The following is a 21,421-nucleotide window of genomic DNA, read 5'->3' as shown; positions in this document are numbered from 1 at the left end:
GAGTAGATAGCATTAGCTTGGGGGTTCTAAATATGGTAGACAAGGAAAAACTCTCTGATAAAGTAGCATTTGAACAAAGACCTGGAGAAGGTGAAGGCGCTGGGCACTCCAGATGGACAGAATGGCAAATGCAAAGTCCCTGAAAGCATAGAGTGCTTGGACTGAGGAGGTCGGCATGGTGGAGTACACAAGAGGAAGAGACAGCCAGAGAATGGCAGGGGCAGGCTGCTCTTACTATTCTTACAGATGAATGCAAGGACTTTGGTTTCTCATCCAAATAAGATAAGAGTAATTGGAGGCTTTTGTGAGTGGCATTGCTTGATCTATAGTACATTTTGAAATGATTCTTTTGGCTACTGTGTTGATTACTATAGCTATGTAATATAGTTTGCAGTCAGTGAGCATGATGCCTCCAGCTTTGTTCTTTCTCAAGATCACTTGGCTATTCTGTTTTGATTCCATACAAATTTTAAGATTCTTTATTCTATTTCTGTGAAAAATACCATTGGAATTTTGATAAAGATTGCACTGAATCTGTAAATTGCTTTGAGCAGTATGGACATTTAACCAATATTAATTTTTCCAATCCATAAGCATGGAATATCTTTCCATTTATTTGTGTTTTCTTCAATTTCTTTTATCAATGACTTAGGGTTTTCAGTGTACAGGTCTTTCACCTCCTTGGTTAAATGTATTCCTAGGAATTTTATTCTTTATGATGTAATTGTAATTGGGATTGTTTTCTTAATTTCTCTTTCTAATAGTTTGTCATTAGTATATAGAAACACAACAAATTTTTATATATTGATTTTTGTATCTTGCAACTTTACTGAGTTTGTTTTCTAGTTCTAAGAGTTTTTTGGTGGAATCTTTAGGATTTTCCATGTATTATATCATGTCATCTGCAAATAGTGACAGTTTTACTTCTTCCTTTCCAATCTGGGTGACTTTTATTTCTTTTTCTTGCCTAATTGCTCAGGCTAGGACTTCCAATACTATGTTGAATAAAAGGGGTGAGATTGGGCGTCCTTGTCTTGTTCCTGATCTTAGAGGAAAAGCTTTTAGTTTTTCATCATTGAGTATGATGTTAGCTGTGGGTTGGCTGCCATGTTGGAAACATACTTTTAATAGGCAAGGAACAGAAGCAGCAAAAGTTATAATACAAGGCATTATAATATAGGCAATTATAGTAATACAAGCCAGACATCATGATATTTTAGACAAGGATGAGAAGTAGTCAGATTCTAAATAATTTTTTATTAGTATGATGTAATTTCATGTAACAAATTTGAACTCAACTAAGCTATCCTGTGCAATGGAAGATGCTAGGTATACAGGAGTAAATAAACCATTGCTTACCCTCAAAGCACTTTCCAGCTAGTGATATAGACATGGAAATACATAGTTATAGAACAGGAAAGAATGAAGCAAATCTAAATAAAAGTGAAAAATTGGGGCTGGCCTGGTAGTGTAATGGTTGAGTTTGTGTGCTCCACTTCAGTGGCCCAGGGTTCACAGGTTTAGATCCCAGGCATGAAAGACACACACCGCTTGTCAAGCCATGCTGTGGTGTCGTCACACATACAAAATAGAGGAAGATTGTCACAGATGTTAGCTCAGGACTGATCTTCCTCACAAAAAAACAAAAAAGTGAAAAATTATTTTGTGGAATCGCTTGGAAACTTTAAAAGGTTGTGTCTTGTGAGCTGGGCCTTGAAGAGAGCAGAGGATTTCCACGGTTAGAGAATAAGAGTTAGATAATTCCAGTCTGACGAAATAGAACAATGTCCTTGCACTGGACAAAAAAAATCTAATCTCAGTTCACTTTTCTTAGCCTACCTGGGCTGCTTAGAGTCTGCCCCTTGCACATGTGGTTCAGAGGTCAGCCAGAGATTTAGAAAGAGTTTATATGCAGATTCTGGGGCTCCCTGTCTCAGACTCTTCTTCCAGGATCTCCTCTTGTTTTCTAGTGTCTATGTGTGATAAGCAGATTCTAGGACGACTCCCAAGATTCTTGCCCCCTGGTGTACATGCCAAGGATAATCCCCTTCCCTTGAGTGTGAGCAGAACCTGTGAAAATAGTGAGATATTACTCCCATAATTATGTTTCCTCATTTGGCAAAAAGAAGATAATCTTGGGTTGGCCCGACCTGACCTAATCAGATCAGCCTTTTAAAAGCAGAGAATTTTTCTCCAGTTGGTCACAGAGGAAGAAGTAAGAGAAGCATGCCCTTGCTGGTCTGGGAGAAAGTAAATGGCCAGGTTGTGAACTGCATATAGGAACCATGTGGCAAGGAACTGCGGACATCCTCTAGAAGCTGAGTCAACCCCAAACAACAATTAGCAAGAAAACAGGGACCTGAGTCATACAACCACAAGGAAATGAATTCTTCCGATGACCAGTGGGCTTGGAAGAGGCCCCTGAGGCTCAGATGAGAATCACAGAGCTAGCTGACACCTTGATTTTAGTCTGATGAGACCCTAAGCAAAGGACGCAATTAATCTATACTGGACTCCTGACCCATGGAAACTGTGAGATAATAAGTAGGTGTTGTTTTAAACCAGTAAATTTGTGATGAATGTGTCACAAAACCATAGCCAATCGCTCTGGTTGCCCTGGATTCTGTCCTCTGGTTCTTCAAGCAAACAAACCTGCAGGCATTCCCTCAGAATTTTAATTGATCCCTGAGATGAAGATGGGGCCTGCCTTCAGGGTAAATGTAAAAAAAATAGGTAAACTTACCCCATTCCCTTCTTTTTTCTCCGAGTGACTACCCTCCAGAATCTATCTGCTTTTGTTCACTCTCTCCTGCCTTCAGGGAGCTGTCTTTTACATTTAGTCCAGAGTTTACAATTGTTATCCTGGGGAAGGTTGATCCAGTATAAATGCTACTTGTCTATTCAAATTCTGGATACATTTTGAAGGCAGAATGACTATGATCTGCTTGTGGATTAGAAGCAAGAGTGTGAGAAAGAGAGAAATCACAGATTATCCTATGTTTTTGGCCTCTGCAAGTAAAAGGATGGAGTTGCCATTTGCTGAAGAAGGGAAGACTATAAATACAAGAAATTGCATATGCGAGTTTAGAGTTCAAGAGAGAGTACTAAGCTAGATATAGACATTTGGGAGTTGTTTTTTAAAGCCATGAGACTGAATTAAATCCTCAATAAATTAACTCTACAGAGAAAGGAGACGAAAACTGAGTCTTGGTGCAATCCAAAATTTAAAGATAAAAAGAAGTGAAACCAAAGGAAGAGACTGAGAAATAGCAAGTGAGAGAAGAGAAAAAAGCTAAGAAAGTAGTGACCTCAAGTTCAGTTGAAAAATGTTTCAGGGACAAAGGAATGATTATTTCTATTTAAGGCTGTGCCACGTTAAGATGAGCACTGAGACTTAGCCATTGAATTTAGCAATAAGAGGGTAGGTCTTTGTATCCTTGACAAGAGCAGTTTTAGCAGAGTGTTATAGAAAGAAGCCTGATTGGTGTGAAGGACAAATGGAAGGAGGAGAATAAGAGACTGCAAATTTAGGTAACTCTTCAGAGCAATATTGGTGAATAGAGAAACGGAGTATTAACTTGAGGAAGAAGTGGAGTCAAGAGTTTTATTTTGTTGCTGTTTATTTGTTTAAGATGGGAGAATATAGTATGTCTGTATGTTGATGGGATTAAATGATACAAAGAGAACATTGATGATGCAAAAAAATAGAAGGGAGAATTTTTGTTAGAGCAATGTCCTTGAGTAGGTCAGCTGGGATAAGATCGAGTAGACAGTGAAGGAACTGGCCTCAGATAGAATCAGGCAAAGTTCAACCACAGAAACCGGAGTGAAGGCAGATTATGTGGGTATAGACATAGGTGGGTGGTCGATGTAGTGGGAAATAAAGGTTTGAGGAAAGAGAAAAAGGTACAAAATAGCCACCTGGAATGTGAGAGAGAGAGTGAGCTGGAAATAGTAATAGGCTCGCTATGTGGTGCTGAGGATCCACTTGAGGTTAGAGGGTCATGATTTTGAAGTAAAACCAGTAAGGATGAATTTAATCAGGAGTGCGATTTTTCCAGTAGTGCACAAGATGCATGGTAGGGCAAGGGAGTTGATGCTGTGTGGAAGAGAGTGATTATGATTTCCAATGAAATCTGAGCTAAGTGAGGGAAGAAATGAGATGAGTGAATGACAGTGAGAAGATGGTAACGTGAACAAAAAATAAGGGAGATAGATTCGACAGATAGAGAGATGATAGAACAATATTAGCAGAAGTATGGTTTTTAAGGCTGAGTGATATATACATGGAGTTTATTGTACTATTCTCTTCTACTTTAAAGTATATTTGGAAATGTTCACAATAAAAAGCTGGGTTTTGTTAATGGTAAGATGATTTGTGTGATCAAAGATTGTTGGAGTGAGGGTTCCAGAAGAAGTAGCTAGAAAGGAAGGAGATTGAACCGAGAAAGTGATCTGATGGAAACTGAGAGGCTGGAGAGCATGGAGGGGTTGCAGGCATTGTTCATAACAGGGTCTAGGGTATGACCAAGGAGCTAAGTGACGAAGGGAGGGTGGAGGATAAGACCACTGCAGAAGAGGAGACAAAGGAACCCAGAGATCAGGCCCTTGTCATGATTATCTACTTGGATAATAAAAGCACTGAGTGGTGCTGTAGAATATGACAGTGAGCCAAATGCTAAAACCTTCAGGAGAGAGACTCAGTAGAATAGCCTTATAAGCTGGTGGTTTTTAGAAGAGAAGCCATTTGGAAATTGCAATGACAGTAACGAAGATACAGACCCCCACTCACCCCACTGCCACCTCCACCAACCTAGAGGTACAAGGAATATGGGACAGAAAACAGCTTCCATTTGAGAGGGCTCTGGGGAAAGCAGTGTCCTCAGGGGAGGGCTAGATATTAAGGAAGAAATTGTTCTACTAAGAATCTAAATTAGTTGGTTACTGCACCTGAATGTTAAATTGGGTTATCCACCTCCTGGCAGTGAAAGTTTCATAAAGGGAGAAATGATGGGTTATGTAGTCCTCCGGATATGACAAAAGGAGGCATATAATTCCTTCAGAAGAGATCAACATTTTCTGAAATCTCCAAGAATTTTTTCCATACATCAATAGACATTTTTATATCCTTAGCAGCTAGAACAAAGCTTGGAATATAATCAGAATACAGTACATGTTTGTTTAACCAAACTCATTTGACACAGAGGTTCATGAACAATATCTGTAATCACAGTTTTTGAAAATAAAAAGCTTACCATAACCCCTAAAATAGGTCATCGTCATGAGATTTCTATATATCTTAGTTTTGAATCTGAGACGTTATTTTCAAAGTTTAGCTTGAGTAGTTCTTTTCCTACAGACACATTGGACAGTATATTATAAGGCGCTGAGATAGTTAATAGTTTTTAGCATTCACTTTTATTCTTTCATTTTGAAGAGGAAAACCTGCCATTTAAAAACAAGCAAAGCTAATTAAAGCTTTTCCACTATTTCATTATCTGAATGTAGTTGCAAATTCTGACTTGAAACTCTTATCAGAGGAAAACTCAACATTCTTCCCTGAACAGCAAATGAACATTCAATTAACGCCTCAATACAAGTGTATTTGAAATAAAAAAATATACTTTATTGTTAATCTCATTCTTTACAAATGCAAATACCCAATTTTAAAATCCAAAGAGTTGCCTCCCTTTTATTCTTTAGGAAAAAAGTCTTTTCTTTATTTACAGGGAAGACCAGAATTTTCTGAAGTTGTTACCAAGTTAGAAGAGTGTCTGTGCAACATTGAGGTAAGAACTTTAGCTTCTGAAATACGTCCTTAGAGAAGCCGTGACTACCCAAGGATGTTGGGGAATGTAGGTAAAATGGTGCTTGTGGAGAGAATGTAAGTGTGAGGGCCCATAACTCCCTGCATATTTTTACTCTGTTCATTAAGTTCCTAGGGTGGAGCAGAATTGACTGCATCTGCAGGAGCAAAGGCAAGTTCAGAATGAATTTGAGGCCTTCCAACAAATAGTCAGGCAGGCAAATGAACACAGGTATACCCAGCTTAAAAAATTGTTATGTAGGAATTTGAAAATATGACAAATATGTTAGAAGGTAATTATTTAAATCAATTTTTTCTATACATACAAAAATCCCTGCATACGTGAAACATAAGCTAAAAGATTAAGCCATTGTTTATTTATGTTCAACAAGAAAAAGAAAAGTTTCACTAAAATTAGTGCATAAATTAATTGGGAGGCATGGCTTTTATACCACACATGTTGTATAAAGTGATATATGTTGTTAATCAGGCTAATGAAATTGTCTTCCCTTAATATCAAGGAGATGTTTGCTTTAATTTTCTCCATAATTGCCTTAATTTTCTATACACCTGGTCAGGGGATAGCATTTGAAGATAGTCAAAGGAGCTAAATTATGAGCACTAATCAAAAAATAATAATATATTCCCAAGTGCAAATGAGAGCCACAAGAAAGGAGGATGGACATTACACACATAGGCTCATGTATACATGCGTATGTGAAGGGAAGGGGCAAAAATGGGGGGAAACAGCATCAACCTGAGATTGCACAACTAAATCCCAAAGTGGAACCATTCAAAGAAACTTTTCTGTCCTTAAAAAAATTCTCAAGTAAGAGTCACTGGAACCTAGTCTGTTGGCAAAGGGTTCCAGGTCTGCAGTTGCAGCCTGCAGTGAGTGGCTCTGTCTCATGACTGTTTACTAGAACTTCTGAAAAGTAAGCCTGTTATGTAGAGGGATGCTTCAGTCTTTAGATGTAAAACTTTCTTTCTCTTCTCTTCAGTCCTGAAATATACATAGTGGAGAGAAGTAGTACTATACTTGGGGGGGCTTCAGCAGCCCCTACCAACCAGAGCACCTGCCAGAGGCCTTGGATGCTGGCAGATGCCTTTAAGACTTGAGTTCCAAGTGTCCTCACACTTTGAACCCTTGTGTTTGATAGGGCAAATTTGCTCCCAGTCTGGGGATACATCCAATTAGATCAGAGAGCGGATTCCAGAAACAGGACGATGGTAGGATCTGCCAAACTATCTTGTCTTGTTATATTAACCAGGCCTCTTAACACAATCTCCCCTAGTGGAAAAGATTAATAACTATGGGCTACATGCAAAGAGAATTTGCTGAACTGGGTTGCACTAATTAATGGAAGAGAATCAACTTTAAGGGGCTTGACTTATGGAGTTCCATGATGCTCTATTCTCTCTACTCTTTAACTTTTTAGTCAGTGGTTTAGATCAAGGTCAAGAGGGTGCTGCTCATCACATTTGCAAATATAACAAAGTTGAGAGAGACAGCGAATATTCAAAAGCAGGATTTTAGAATATCTTGGAAGATAAAGTAATATGACATGTCTAACTAGAATAAATTTAACAGGAATAAATAGAACGTCACTCACCAGAGTCAAAGGAACAATAGTAAAAGTATTAAATGGTGGAGATATGGTTTAGGAACATCATGAATGTTGGTGCATAATAAGCTCTTGGGAGTTAGAATTTGAAGTAGCTGTCTTGCTGCAGAAAAAAAGGATGTAATCATTCCTCTCCGTTCTGAGATAGCCAAACAAAATAGTATGCAGTTATGTCCTTTGAAAGGGAGAGTTAAAACTGGAAGACAAATTTTAAGGAACAGAGATCAGAATGGTGAATGAATGGAAAATCATTATGTGAGAATCAATTAGTGGAACCAGGGATGCTTGTCCCAGAGAAGGAAAAATTAGGATGAGTCCAACAGCTGTTTTTAAACATCTGAAGATCTATCATATGGCAAGGGGATTGGCCTTGTTCTCTGTGGGCCAACAGATGGAAATGAAGTGCAATAATAGATTTGCTTTATTATGAGGAAGAACTTCCTAATGATGAAAGCTGTCCTAAGCTAAATGAACGGATCTGGAGGCAATGAGTTCCCCATCACCGGAGGTTCCCCATCAGCCTGCATAGCTGACTTGAAAAGGATGCACAGAAGAGATTCAATCATTGACAAGTTTGAAGGCTCATTTTAACACTGAAATCACATGATTCTCAGAGCTTTACTTAGAAATGTCCTGTCTACTATGAAGAACTTAGAATTTATATATATTGTTTTTTTAAAACCAAAGTCTACTGTCTACATGTCTAATGAAATTATAATGTCAAAAGCACTAATGTTCTCGGTTGTGTTAGGTAGAATGGACAAACAGCAAGGTTGTCAAAAATTCAAGAAAACTAATCTTCTATTTTTCTTCTTCTTTTCTCATTTTCTTCCATCTTCTATTTTCCAACTATACTTAACTATTTGTAACTATTTTTAAAAATGCTTTTGCAACAACTCTATTTAGTCCTCATGCTTGCCAAACAGTAAAGCATCCTTCATTTCCTAAAACAGATGTATCCTTGGAAAAGTGTGCAAATCCACTTTATGTAAAGGGAATAATCTCATGGAAAGGGAATAATTTTAAGTTACAATTTAAAGGAACTCTGCCATAAATCTTATCATCATAGTGAAAAATGTAGAGGATCTTTTACCCATTAAATAATAACCTTCTAAATATCTATTTTATGAATCAGATTTGAGCCTACTGTATTTTCTGGAAGATGAGCCTAAGTTTACTGGGCCAGCTTTCAGCATAGAACTGAGTCAAAAAAGTAAATTAAGCTAGCCAGTTGTTGCCATCAGAGGCCAAAAGGAAAAGCCAGAAGCAAGCTGAGAAGAATAGAAATTAAAATATGAGAAATCCTAGAATAGAAAGTTAAAATAAATGCATATTCTATGCCTTTAAGCCCTTGGATTTATTAAAGGATTGACGCTGCCTCTCCTTCATTCAGCTGATGTCTCCTGCATCGAGTAACAGCAGCGGGTCTCTCTCGCCTTCCTCTTCTTCTGATTGCCTGGCGAGCCGAGGAGGGCCTGGCCGGAGCCATGTGGCAGCTTTAAGGAGCCGTTTTGAATTGGAATACGCTCTAAATGCAAGGTCCTATGCTGCCTGCTCCCAAAGGTAAGTGTAATCTAAGCAACAGTCCCCTAGTCAAGTCAGATTCCAGAAGCTCATCAAAATAGTCATCTAACTTGGTTAGTATTGACAGGGGATTTACTACCCCTGTGGCAAACTTTGAAAAAGGAGTTTTGAGCTCATTTTTCTTATAATGTTATGACCAAAAATTAGAAATTTCATTGTCTATTAGTTTAGGTTCTCCAAGTTTCAAGTAACAGCAATTAATTCTAGCTTAGGGAAGAATCATCTAGCTACAGCAACAAAAGGAATTTATTGGAAGTATTCTGGGGTTATCTTATGGAATTCAAGGAATAATTCCTTGTGTGGGAACCAAGAAACAGCTTTGAAGATCTGAGCACCAAAAGTTCAGAATTCTGAGAATTACCATATGACCAAGTAATTCCATTCCTGGATATATAACCAAAAGAATTAGAACAGGTACTCAAACAAATTCTTGTACTCAAATGTCTATAGCAGCACTATGCACAATAGCCAAAAGGTGGAAATAACCCAAATAGCCATCAATGGATGAATAAACAAAATGTTGTATCCATACAATAGAATATTATTCAGCCGTGAAAAGGATTGAAGTACCAATGCATGCTACAAAGTAGATGAATCTTGAAAGCAAGCTGAATGAAAGAAGCCAGGCACAAAGGTCGCATTTTGTATGACCCTATCTATATGAATATCCAGAATAGGTGTATTACACAGTTCAGGCTACCATAACAAAAACCATATATGGAACGGTTTAAACAACAGAAATTTATTTTCTCACAGTGGAGGCTGAAAGTCCAAGATCAGGATGCCAGCATGGTCAGGTTCTGGTGGGACTTACAGCTGGCCATCTTCTCGACTTCCAATGGCCACCTTCTCACTGGGCCCTCAAGCGGCACAGAGAGCTTTGGCATCTTTTCATCTTTTCATAAGGGTACCAGTTGTGTCATACCAAGGTTCGCTCCTCTGACCTCATTTAACCTTAATCACTTCCTTCAAGGCCCTCGCTCCAATACAGTCACATATGGGGTTACGGCTGCAACATATGAATTTTGTGGAAGAGGGACACAACTCAGTCCATAGCGATAGGTAAATCCATAAAAACAAAAAGCAGATTGGTGCTTGCCAGGGACTGGGGGAGGGGGAAATTGGGAGTAACTGCTTAATGAGTACAAGGTTTTATTTTAGGGTGATGAAAACATTTTGGAATTAGATAGAGGTGGTAGCTGCAAAACACTGTGAATGTACTAAATGCTACTCAATTGTTCACTTTGAAAGAGTTAATTTTATGTTATGTGAACTTCACTTCAATGAAAAAAAGCCAAAAAAAAAATGTAAGCAAAGGGGAAAGTCAGAAAAGGAGAAAAAAAAAGTTCAGTGTTATTCCATAGCAAGCTCTGCCGTATACATGCCCCAGTTCCCAATAGTCTCTTTGCCTCTCAGTTTAATTGGAAGTTTCAAGGAGAGCCATATCAGTCATCTATTGCCATAATAATTCTACATCAACCCGTATGCAAACTTAAGGATATATAACCATAAGTATTTATTTCTTGCTCATGTGTCTGTGGGCTGGTTTTAGGTGGGCTTGACTCTGATCTGCAGGTTGTACCCAGGTCAGTTCCGTGTCTCTCCCACTCCTTGGACCGGCAGCTACTTAAGGCATGTTCTTCTCATGAGCAAAGGCTAGGAACTCAATAGGATAAGCCCAACTTCGCATGCACATTTAAAGCTTTTGCTCAAGTTGCATCCTCTGACATCCCATGGGCAAGTCGCATAGCTGAGTCCAACATCAATAGGGAGAGAAACTATTCTCAACCTCCAGTGGGAGGAACTGCAAAGTCACGTGCCGAAGAACGTAGATACAAATGCATGATGGATTAGGAGTAAATGCAGTCTGCCGGAAGAGAGACTGACTGGCCTTTTTTGGATCAAATGGACACTTCTGGTCTAAGCAAATGTGGTTGGAATGGAGGTGGGGTCATGTTTCATTAATATAAACATGTCTGCTGGGGGCCCTGTTCTGAATGGGGAGCAGAAAAGGCAGTCATGTGTATGAACTGGATGGATACTCTAGGAAGTGCGTACTGCAACCCACGGAAAATCAGAAAAGACTAGCTTGAAATCTCTGTCCTTCCACATGAGCTCACGAGCATTTGCACGTGAGTCGTTACATATGTGCGCTCACACACACACATATACGCATACACATTCACACACTCCATCATCAGAGTAAAAATTTTTATCTTGAAGGTGGGGAAAGATTATCCGGAGTTAGCAAGGCTCTTATCCCACCTACAAATTGCTACGGTTGCCTTTTTAGCCATAGGTACCATATTCCTGGTCTGACAAAAGAGTTGCAGCTGCAGCTATGAATAGATGGGAGTCTGAATCATGAAGATTTTAGTCTACAGAATGTCATGATCTTAAGTATCAGCGGATTTGATTGATAACCAGGCCAACTGGACACAATTCTTTATTGGCTTCCAGTCTCTCACATAATTTCTTAAGCGGTTCATAGGCCAAGATTAGATTAGGTTCGGTCACAGCGTCATCTTCTAGTTCCATCTGTTCTTCTCATTCTCTGCTTGTGATTTTAAAATTAATTCTCTGAGCAGTCAGATTTTGATATTTCCAAAGCACAGTCACCTGAGGTTTGTGCACTTGAGGCAGAGGTTAGGAGGATGAGTTGCGGAGTCAGATCTGACATTCAATCTCGACTTTGCCATTTACCAGCTCAATGACTTTGGGCAAGTTACCTAGGTTTTATATGTAAAACACAGATAATAATACCAGCTCTTAGAATTGTTATTTAGAGAGACAGTATTGTCACAGGAGTGAGTGAGTGATTAAAAGATGCCAGCAGACCCAAGCAAAGGACACAAGTTCCTATAATGTAGATAAGTCACTCAACTTACAATACATAGACAGCTACACAGCATGGGAGGGAGAGCAGCGCTCCCAACTGGGTGAGCTGGGGGTAGAGGGAACGCAGAGAGGTACACCACCGCTCATGCAGCTGCCAGAATGGAGTGAAAAAAACATCAGAATTTTTGAGATTCTCCCTTTGATATTCTCACAAGGATTTTTATACCCTCCGGGCCCTTCACAAGTGTTACGGAACTCTGATAAGTGTTTGTCTGTGTACTTGGTTCAAATCTCTCTTAACAACCTAACACACCCTGAGTATTTGCTGTGAGAGGGCTTTGAAGTTCAGTTTGTGAGTTTTCCCATCCCTCTGGTGAGCTCAATCTTTGGACTGCTTGAAACCAACTCCAGAAATAGGTAAACCATTTAGCTAAGCTGTAAGGTACACCAAGATAGGAATCATGTCTGTTTTATTTATAACTGTATCCCTGGTATCTAGCAGTATAATTGGCATAAAGTCACTATGTAATAAATATTTGTTTTGTGAAGAATTGGATAAATTGGCTCAATAAATCTTAATTATTATTAATTTGGAGCATAATCAGTGAACGAGCTTCAACTATTTTCTCTATTCTTTCCATTTAAATTGCTATCACTATCGAGAATACACTGCATGCTGCACACTATCTTAGACACTGAATAGTCATCTAAGTAAGCCTCAGGAAGTAGATATGCCAATTTTTATAGATGAGGAAACTGAGGCTCAGACAGGGTAAGTAGCTTTCTAGGTTTATGGAGGCAGAGCTCGACTTCTCACCCAGCACTCTCCCATGCTTTCTGAATTTCTCTGGCACAAGAGGTGGCACTTTTCAGAAGCTTCATATGTTTTGCCAATACTTGTATCTGTTGGACTTCTTCCAGCTTCTTCTGGAAGTTGGTCAGGGAAAGAATTCAGCTCCTCCTCCCAAGCCTGCCTATTCAGCTTGTGTATATAGAAGACTGAGCAAGCGAGACCAGAGATCAATAGGTTTTTAAAGTCAAAGAGCCAGACGACACAGGAACTGATGGGCTAACTCTGGGAGGGCCAGTTTGACAGCCTGGAAGACAGTGGCTCTCAACTTTGGCTGCAAGTTAAAATAATCACCTGGGGAGCTTTTACAAATACCAATGCCCAGGACCATTTAAACCAAAATCTGCAGGAGTGGCACCCACACGTCAGAAGCTTTCAAAGTTTCCCAGGTGGTTCCAATATACATCCAAGTCCGAGAAGCGTGCCAGACCAGAGTGCTACAGTGCTAAGCTGCCAGTCACTCTGTGGGAAGGGGATGCAACTGATGGGATAAACAGAAGAGAAAAGCGAGAGCAGAGGTTCGTGAAACAGCAGCTGTGACCGAAGGAGATCATTTTGAAGGTCGATTACTTGTATGGTCTCTCCCAAAAGTCCTTGTAATGTACTAGTAACCTCTGATCTAAGAGGCATTCTAACTCACTCGTTGAAATCACACAAGGCATAATTTTTAGCCTGGCTTCATGCCTGTGAAAAAAAGGGTACAAGATTTGGCCTACAGTCCTACCTAATGAATGTTTCCAATTCTGGGCCTCAGAGCCCTCAACAATGTCTTTAAAATAGTGCGTTTATTTTTCAGTTTTTGGTTCTGGAGTTTACAGTCCGTAGTTTTGTAATGCTTGATTTGAGGGAGGTTTTGGTTGCTGTTTGTTTGCATATTTGTTTTTAATGATTATTACTTTCCTTCATAAATTAAATGTCAAGATGGGAAATTGTGTCAGATATTTTCTCCATAAGTAATAGAAGTGCACTAATTTCTATTAAAACTACAAATTGCTGAAATCTGAGATTGAGGAAGCCGTTCCTGAAGTTCTGCCTCTTTTAAAATATTTTATGTCTCTAGATATATTTGGAAAACTAAGCATGTGGCACTTGCTCCTCCCACAGGGTATGAAATCTGCCATCTTGTACATGGATTACATCATGTAAATTTAGAAATGGCAAAGTGATGCACAACCTTTCAGATCCGAAAACCAATTAGTGTTTGTGTGGGGCTGGGCTCTGAGAATAGAAAGCTGTGACCTAGTTAGCTGTCCAGAAGAGAATCAGAGATCCAGAGATCAGAACTGTAAAACAGATACATTGGAATTAATTTTTCACATTACAAAAGGGTGCATCAAAGGGTTCCTTTAAATAGAAAGCTTGTCTAGTGTACTTAGAATGCAATTCAACTATAAAAGTTGAATATAAGTTATAAAATTTTAATTTACACATAGTTTTTCTGCAATGAAGCAATTGTGTAAGATGATAGCACTACGAAACTGATGTTGCTGGGAGGAATGAGAAAAAGAGAGCGCTGAGGGGACTGTGTCCATTTGCTGCTGTGGAACAGAGTAACAGGAGTGGTGTCTCCTCCTTATCACCAAAGGTCAAATACTGCCCTTTTTAAACTACCACCTCTCCTCATGCTTGTTTGGCACTAAAACTTCCCTCAGGCTCCTTAAATGTTCTCTTTTCTTCCAATTCTTTCTTCATCTCCATTTTATTTCTTTTGCCAGCTCACCACAGTTTCAACAGTGAGCTCATGACCACCTCAAACTCCTCCCACCCTGCTTCTCTCTTCCTCGTGAGTTTACTTGTGATTTCATGCAATCCATGGCTCCAGCTCTCTCTCTCTCACACGCATGCACTATACACACACACACACTCACACACAGAGTTAACCTCAGTTCATGTGTCCAACCTTGACACCACGCTGCTTTCTTTGTAAAGTCTTTAACTTCTCTCCCATTCCAGCTTCCTCATGTCCTGATCCACTTAACCGTCTACTGCCAGGAGAATTTTCCTTCTGTAGAACTCCAATTACATCATTCACTCTACTTTTAAACCACCAATAATTCTCCATTGCCTCTAAAATGAAATGAAATTATGTCATTCTGGAATCCAAAATGATCAATGATACACATTTCCAGTTTTAACTCCCACTGAACATGACACATTCCAGTGGTTCCAGACAGAATAATACTGTCACTCTTTCTCTTCTCAATTGCATCCTGGGGTTTTTGGAACTGTGTGAGGCATTTTTTGGTAGACACAGTGACTAGGGAGGTGCTACTGATGTTTAGTGGGCTGGGGCCAGAATGTTGAAGTTCCTACAGTGTTTGGGAGAATCCTACATAATAAAGAATTATCCTGCACAAAACAGTGATGGAATCGCTGGTGACACACACTAAAGAAAAACCAGAAGTTCTGCTGGTTCGTGTGCACACCCTGTGTTTACTGTACTGTTGACCTGTCCCTGTATCCCAACTGTTTTTAACTTTGACACCCCCCCAATCTTGTTAAAATATTAATCAGCCCCCTGTAATATCTCAATCAGCTTAATCACTATGTCCCGAGAGAGCTTTTTCTGGGGCTACCCATGCCCACCCATGCCTTAAGAAAGGCCGTAGTATTTTGTGCTACTTTATGCACTTACGTTATCTTGTCTTATATTATAATTATTTAATCTTTATTCCCCATTAACTCACAAGTAGTTTAAGAACAGAAATTGTCTTTTCTTTTGTTTTTATTCAGGTGCCTACAATATCTCGTTTATAATTTAACCGTATGTGGTGAATATTAAATACTTTTATTTGTAATAAATTAGGGGGAAATTGGTTGGGCTATGGATGCCATGCTTTGCATTTCTGCATTTAAGTGAGTAAAACTCTGGCACTTCAAGTTTTGACCCCTCCATTCCTGTCAAGTTCAAGTCTACTCTTATCCAAAAATAGTGAACCACGTGATAATTCAAACATTTTTCCCCCTCACTCCCTCACCATTAGGGCATTAAATATCCACTTATTTCTTTTTAACAAACAAAAGATAGAATGTAGGTACCTGAAATGCGTGAGGAGAGAAGTGACTGACGCATTCATTCCCAATCTGTTTGAAAAAGGAGAGATTGCTTTGTGTTGAAGTGGTTAAGAAAGGTTTCAGGGCCGGTCTGGTGGTGCAGCAGTTAAGTGCGTACGTTCTGCTTCAGCGGCCTGGGGTTCGCCGGTTCGGATCCTGGGTGCGGACATGGCACCGCATGGCAAGCCATGCTGTGGTAGGCGTCCCACATATAAAGTAGAGGAAGATGGGCACAGGTGTTAGCTGAGGGCCAGGCTTCCTCAGAAAAAAGAGGAGGATTGGCGGCAGATGTTAGCTCAGGGCTAATCTTCCTCAAAAAAAAAGAAAGGTTTCACTGAAGAGGCAGATGATGAAGACGTAGTCCAGGTATAAAGAGAAAAGGATGAACAAACATGAAAGAATGATCATGAACTTTCTTTTCCTTCCTTCCTAAAAAGAATAGGCATCCCTTTCTTGACTGATCTGTAATACCAGTTCTTTCAAATATCAAGGATCTACATTTAGATAGGTGTGTTTTCAGTTTTGCTATTCTGTTCCATTGGGATATTTATTTATCCCTGTGTCAGTAGTACACAATTTTAATTATAGTAGCACTATTAAATGTCTCAATATCTGGTAGGGCATGTCTGATTTTGGCTATTCTTGACTGTTCTTTACTTTTTACTCTTCCATATAAATTTTATTATCAGCTTGCATTTTCCACATACAAAAAGTAGGATTTTGATTATAGATTTTTTTTGTTTTGAGGAAGATTAGCCCTGAGCTAACTACTGCCAGTCCTCCTCTTTTTCTGAGGAAGCCTGGCCATGAGCTAACATCCATGCCCAGCTTCCTCTACTTTATGCATGAGACGCCTACCACAGCACGGCGTGCCAAGCAATGCTGTGTCTGCACCTGGGATGGGAACCAGTGAACCCCAGGCTGCCAAGAAGCAGAACGTGCGTACTTAACCACTGTGCCACCGGGCTGGCCCCTGCTTATAGATATTTTAGACCTATAATCAATATCAGAAGATCTGATATCTTTATGATATTGTTTCCCTTCCCATGAACATAGTGCATTTTTGCATTTATTTAGATGTTCTTTAATATCTCTTAGTTAGACTTTAGAGTAGTCTCTGTGAGATTCTTATACACCTTTTGTCATATTGATTGTTACATTCATTGTGATTGCTGAAATAATTTGCATTCATTTCTACCATATTATTTTATTCTCTTGATTTTTTTTACCCCTCTCACCCTATCCTTTTTTTTGTTTTCCTTGGTATTATTTGAATATGCACTCTGTTTTCTATTCTTTAGTGGGTATCCTAAAAACTTTAGCACATTATTTAACTTAACAAATTCTATACTTAATATATTTGTCCTACTCCCAAACAAAAGAGAGATTTTAGAGCATTTTAGTTCCAAATCATTCCTTCCTGAAATCTATATTTCTGTCCATTATTTTGGTTTCATCATGATTTTTTTAATTTGACAGCCTAGATATTATTTTATTATTTTATACAGCTATGGTTTATTTAGACTTACCCATATTAACTGTTTCATTGTTAATTATGCTTACATTTCACACTTTCCTCCTAGATCATTTTCCCTTTCCTCAAGTAGCGGAACATACGAACTTAACTGCTGCGCCACCAGGCCAGCCCCTCAGGTGCATCTTTAAAAATTACTTTAACATGACTCTGTTAGAGAACTAAGCATCTGAAAACATCTTAATTTTCCCTCTTTCTTAAAAGATATTTTAGTGGATATGGGATTTGAGGTGTTTACTTTTCCCCTGCAGCTTCAAGATGCATTCCACGTGTTTCTGACTTTCCTTGTTGCTGTTAAAATTTCATCTGTGAATCTAATTATCATTTCTTTTATTTTCAATCTGCCTTTTCTAACTGCTATTAGAGCTTCTGTCTATCTTTGGTACATTACAATTTAAATATGTCGTGTGAAATTATGGATTTAATTTATCTATCTTGCTTTGGATTTGTCGGGTGTCCAGAATCAGAGGGTTGGCATCACTCATACATTCTGGATAATTCTTAGCCACTATCTCTTTTAATATTTCTTTACCACATCTTCTTTATTCTCTATTTCTGGAACTCTAGAAGTATTTTAGATCTTCTCACACTATTTTTCACATTTGCATATTTCTCAATCTATTTTTTAAAATATTTCCCACTCTTTACTTTCTCTATGCTACTTTCTGGTAATTTCTTCAAATCTGTCTTCCAGTTCACGTATTCTTTCAGTAACTAGATCTAATATATTGTTCTGTTCACTGCATTTCTATTTCAACTCATCTCTAATTTCTATTCCATTTCTAAAAGTTGTGGTTTTTTGCAATTAGACTGTATAGTTTTGGAAATCTCTTGTTCCTTCCACATACTTTTAATTGATTCTTTTCTTTCTTCAAACGTGTTTATTTTATATTCTATATCCGAATATCCAATATTTCTAATCTCTGCAGTCTTTGTAGATCTAACTGTGTAGTTTGTTGTTTCTGCTAATTCTTGCTCCTGGTTTCATCCTGTATTTAGAAATTTTAGTTCCTATTGTGAGATCTTGTTCCTTGGAACTTTATCTCTGCCAATTCTTTGGCCCTTATTTGGTGTAAGTTACTTCACAGATGGTTTGCTTTGGCTCTTGCTGATCATCTAGGAACACTAACCCCACAGGACCACTTTAAAACTTCAACTTGGAGTTTTTCATAAAACTCATGTAGTAATATTTTTGTTTTTAAAACTTATATGTGTGTGGCCTTGTGTATGGACTTCTCAGGGCAAATATTTCATTTTCTCATTTTCTCACTTTACCTGGAGCCAAGGATAAAATAGGGCACTTATCCACTGGATCTCCCTATATAGAGTGGATTTTATTTTTGCTGGTTCACCCTGGGGTTATCTTTTAGGATTTTGGCTTTATACCAGTGTTTCTTATCTGACCTCCCACCTTGCTTGGGCCACACTGGGTTTCCCCCAGCTGGTCCAGTAAAGTTCAAACTTTAGACCAACAAGAATCAGTATGAGAGCTTCTTCATAGCACTTACATCCACCTGTAATTATAGTTTTAGCCAATCATTTACTTTTTCATTATTATCTCTACTAAATTTTAAGCATCATGAGAACATAAACTTCTCTCCTTTTTGATGCTGTATCTCCAATGTTTAGAACAATGTCTGGCACATGGTAGGTGCTAAATACCTACTTGTGGAATGAATGAATGATCATGACAGGTCCTCACAAATATTATGCCATTTAATCCTCATAACCGTCTTGTAAAGTAGGCCTCATGGTTTCCATTTTTCATGTAAATCAAATCGAAACCCAAATGATTTAAGTAATTTGTATGAAACTATGTAGTGGGAAAATGGTAGTTAATGGTTGAATCTGGGCCTGTCTGGTAGTGTTTCCATTATACCATGCTGTTTCTGGAGACTATGATTTACCAGCATGTTTGAACCATCTTTAAGAAGCAGAAAAGTCTAACCTCTGGTTTGCACTTTGAGGAGAATCAGTAGGGAGCTGTCCACAGTACTGAACCACTTCCCTCTGAAGCTCCGCCAGATCCAATGGAACATAGTGCACTCTCAGTCTACAGCAAATATAACGTTCGATTGCAGGGAAATTTTCCTTTCTCATTCTGACTACCTCTGAAACTAGCCACTTTACCTCAGCTTAGGCCTGCTCATAACAGATCTTTGTAATCAGCTGCCTGCACTAATATAGACCTAACCTCAACACAGCAAACCACATCTCCTGCCTCATTCACCAGCATGCTGTGGCCTAACCCTGCCCCCTTATCTTCTTTAATGGATGTCTCTGGAAGCCAGCCTAACTTCGTGGCCACATTTCTGAAGCAGCAAAAACCCAATCAGAACATATAAAACGACAAACTCTTTCCCTCTAGACACTTGGGGACCAATTTTGAGGATAATTCTACTTTAGTATGATTTCTTTATTGAATTAAGTACACTGTAAAACTAGGCTTATTTTTAATTTCCTCATTAAATATATTCTCCACTACAGTAATCAATTGCATTCACTGTATTTTTTAAGAGAATCCTTTTGCTGACATTTTGAGGCAACAAAAAGCCTGACGATCTAATGATGAGGATTTCATGAGTTTTTCAATCTCAATAAGACTGCCCTTTCTCGCTCATAAACACAGTGAATGCCTAGACTCTCTTAGCTGATTCTACATAGAAATAATTTTAAGATTTATAAAATTAAGGAAACAATAAAAATATATCATCTTTGGATTTCTGAACTGTTTCTTACTTATTAAAGATTATTGATTTAAAATATGACATCTGTGGAATTTACAAAAGACCTCAATGCATTTCAGAGCATCGCATTGGTATCTAACTCTCACTTCAGTGCTGTCGTCTGAGCTTGTACAAAGAGAGGCCTTACTGACTCACTTGGCTTAAGTTCTGCGGGCTTTGCTCACATTGTTTGTATAATGAGGAGAGTAAGATGTTGTTTGCCTAATCTAGAGACAAGACAGCTGCTTTTCTCAGGATAGTTATCACCTCTGGGATGTATAATTTTTGTGACACTCACTTGCTGAAGGTCAGTTATCAAGCTCATTAAGGGTCTGCACTGGAAAAACATAAAAGCCAAAGGAGTGTAGCTAGAATCTAAGCCAGTGCCAGGATGCCTGTCAGTTGCCTTTTATCTCTTTCTTTTTAAGCTCAGATCTTCTTGAGGTGCCCATAAATTTTTCTAATTAACAAAAGCAGAAAATTTCTTAATGTGATGGAGTATGGAGTTGAGAGAGAAAATATAGAGCTATTCACATTGATTTGAGGGTGTGAAAGAACTTGGTATACCTCCAATCATGTCCCTGAATGTCATCTAATAAGGAGGGAGAATTAAAGGAAGTGGAGAGGGGTCTTGCAGGAAGTTAACACTATTTCCATGAAGGTCCAAAAAGTAAGCATAGCCATCTATTTGTATTTACATAAAACCTCTTCACCACAGCCCTAGGTGCCATAGCCAGAAAGCACTGGGGTGAAATAAGCCAACAATTCCCATATGCACTCATACACACAAAAAGTGGACGGAAGCCTATGCACTGATTGCTAGTGCCCTCTGCATTTCATGCTACTGTTATGCTACAAATCATCAGAATTGGAAATAGTCTGTGCTGAAATGTGATAGGGCTCTCCGTTAAGAACTCTCTTTCAGCTCATGTGGACTTAGCTCTCTAGCACCACCTAGCAATCAGCTGGCAAACGGCGAGTGGGGCTTGCTGCCTTTCTGCCCGCTGTACCAAGGAGAGAGGCTTTGCGATTTCACATGGAACAAAGGCTGTCAGCCTGAGAGTTAGGAGCATGTGAAAAATGTCAATCTTTTCCTTCCATTCCTTGACTTTCAAAACCACCCTTAGTTTGAAACAGCCTTTCTCCATGAAAAATGTAAAAGAAAGAACATCAAACCAAATATTCTGTTCAGAGGAGGAAGTGATGAAAAATGGGAAATTAATAACAGTGGAGATATGAGAAGAGCCCTACGTGTGTAAAATTGGCACCTTCTTTATGAGCTGTGAGGACCTGAATTTATTGTCAACCATAAAAGATTTGCATGGAAAGAGTGAGCAAGGCTACAGCATATGCACTTGAGAGAATGAGAGGCAGCCTTTGCCGTGGCCATTCTGATGCTGTAAC

General features: G+C 38.8%; 1 protein-coding gene across 8 annotated transcripts in view; it reads left to right on the top strand.

Annotated features, from left to right (window-relative positions):
• TNNI3K (TNNI3 interacting kinase) overlaps positions 1-21,421 on the top strand; it is a 265,432-nt gene that overhangs the window by 208,022 nt on the left and 35,989 nt on the right. For 7 of the 8 annotated variants that reach the window (NM_001204809.2, XM_070266387.1, XM_070266389.1 and 4 more), the window contains 2 exon segments: positions 5,730-5,789; positions 8,825-8,994. In NM_001204809.2, coding sequence (NP_001191738.1) covers positions 5,730-5,789; positions 8,825-8,994 — 230 coding nt within the window. 8 annotated transcript variants of the gene reach the window in all.

Source organism: Equus caballus, chromosome 5 (genome assembly GCF_041296265.1).
Source record: "Equus caballus isolate H_3958 breed thoroughbred chromosome 5, TB-T2T, whole genome shotgun sequence".
NCBI classification, from domain to species: domain Eukaryota; kingdom Metazoa; phylum Chordata; class Mammalia; order Perissodactyla; family Equidae; genus Equus; species Equus caballus.
Note: the sequence above shows the minus strand (reverse complement) of the source record. Positions and strands in the feature narration are given on the sequence as shown.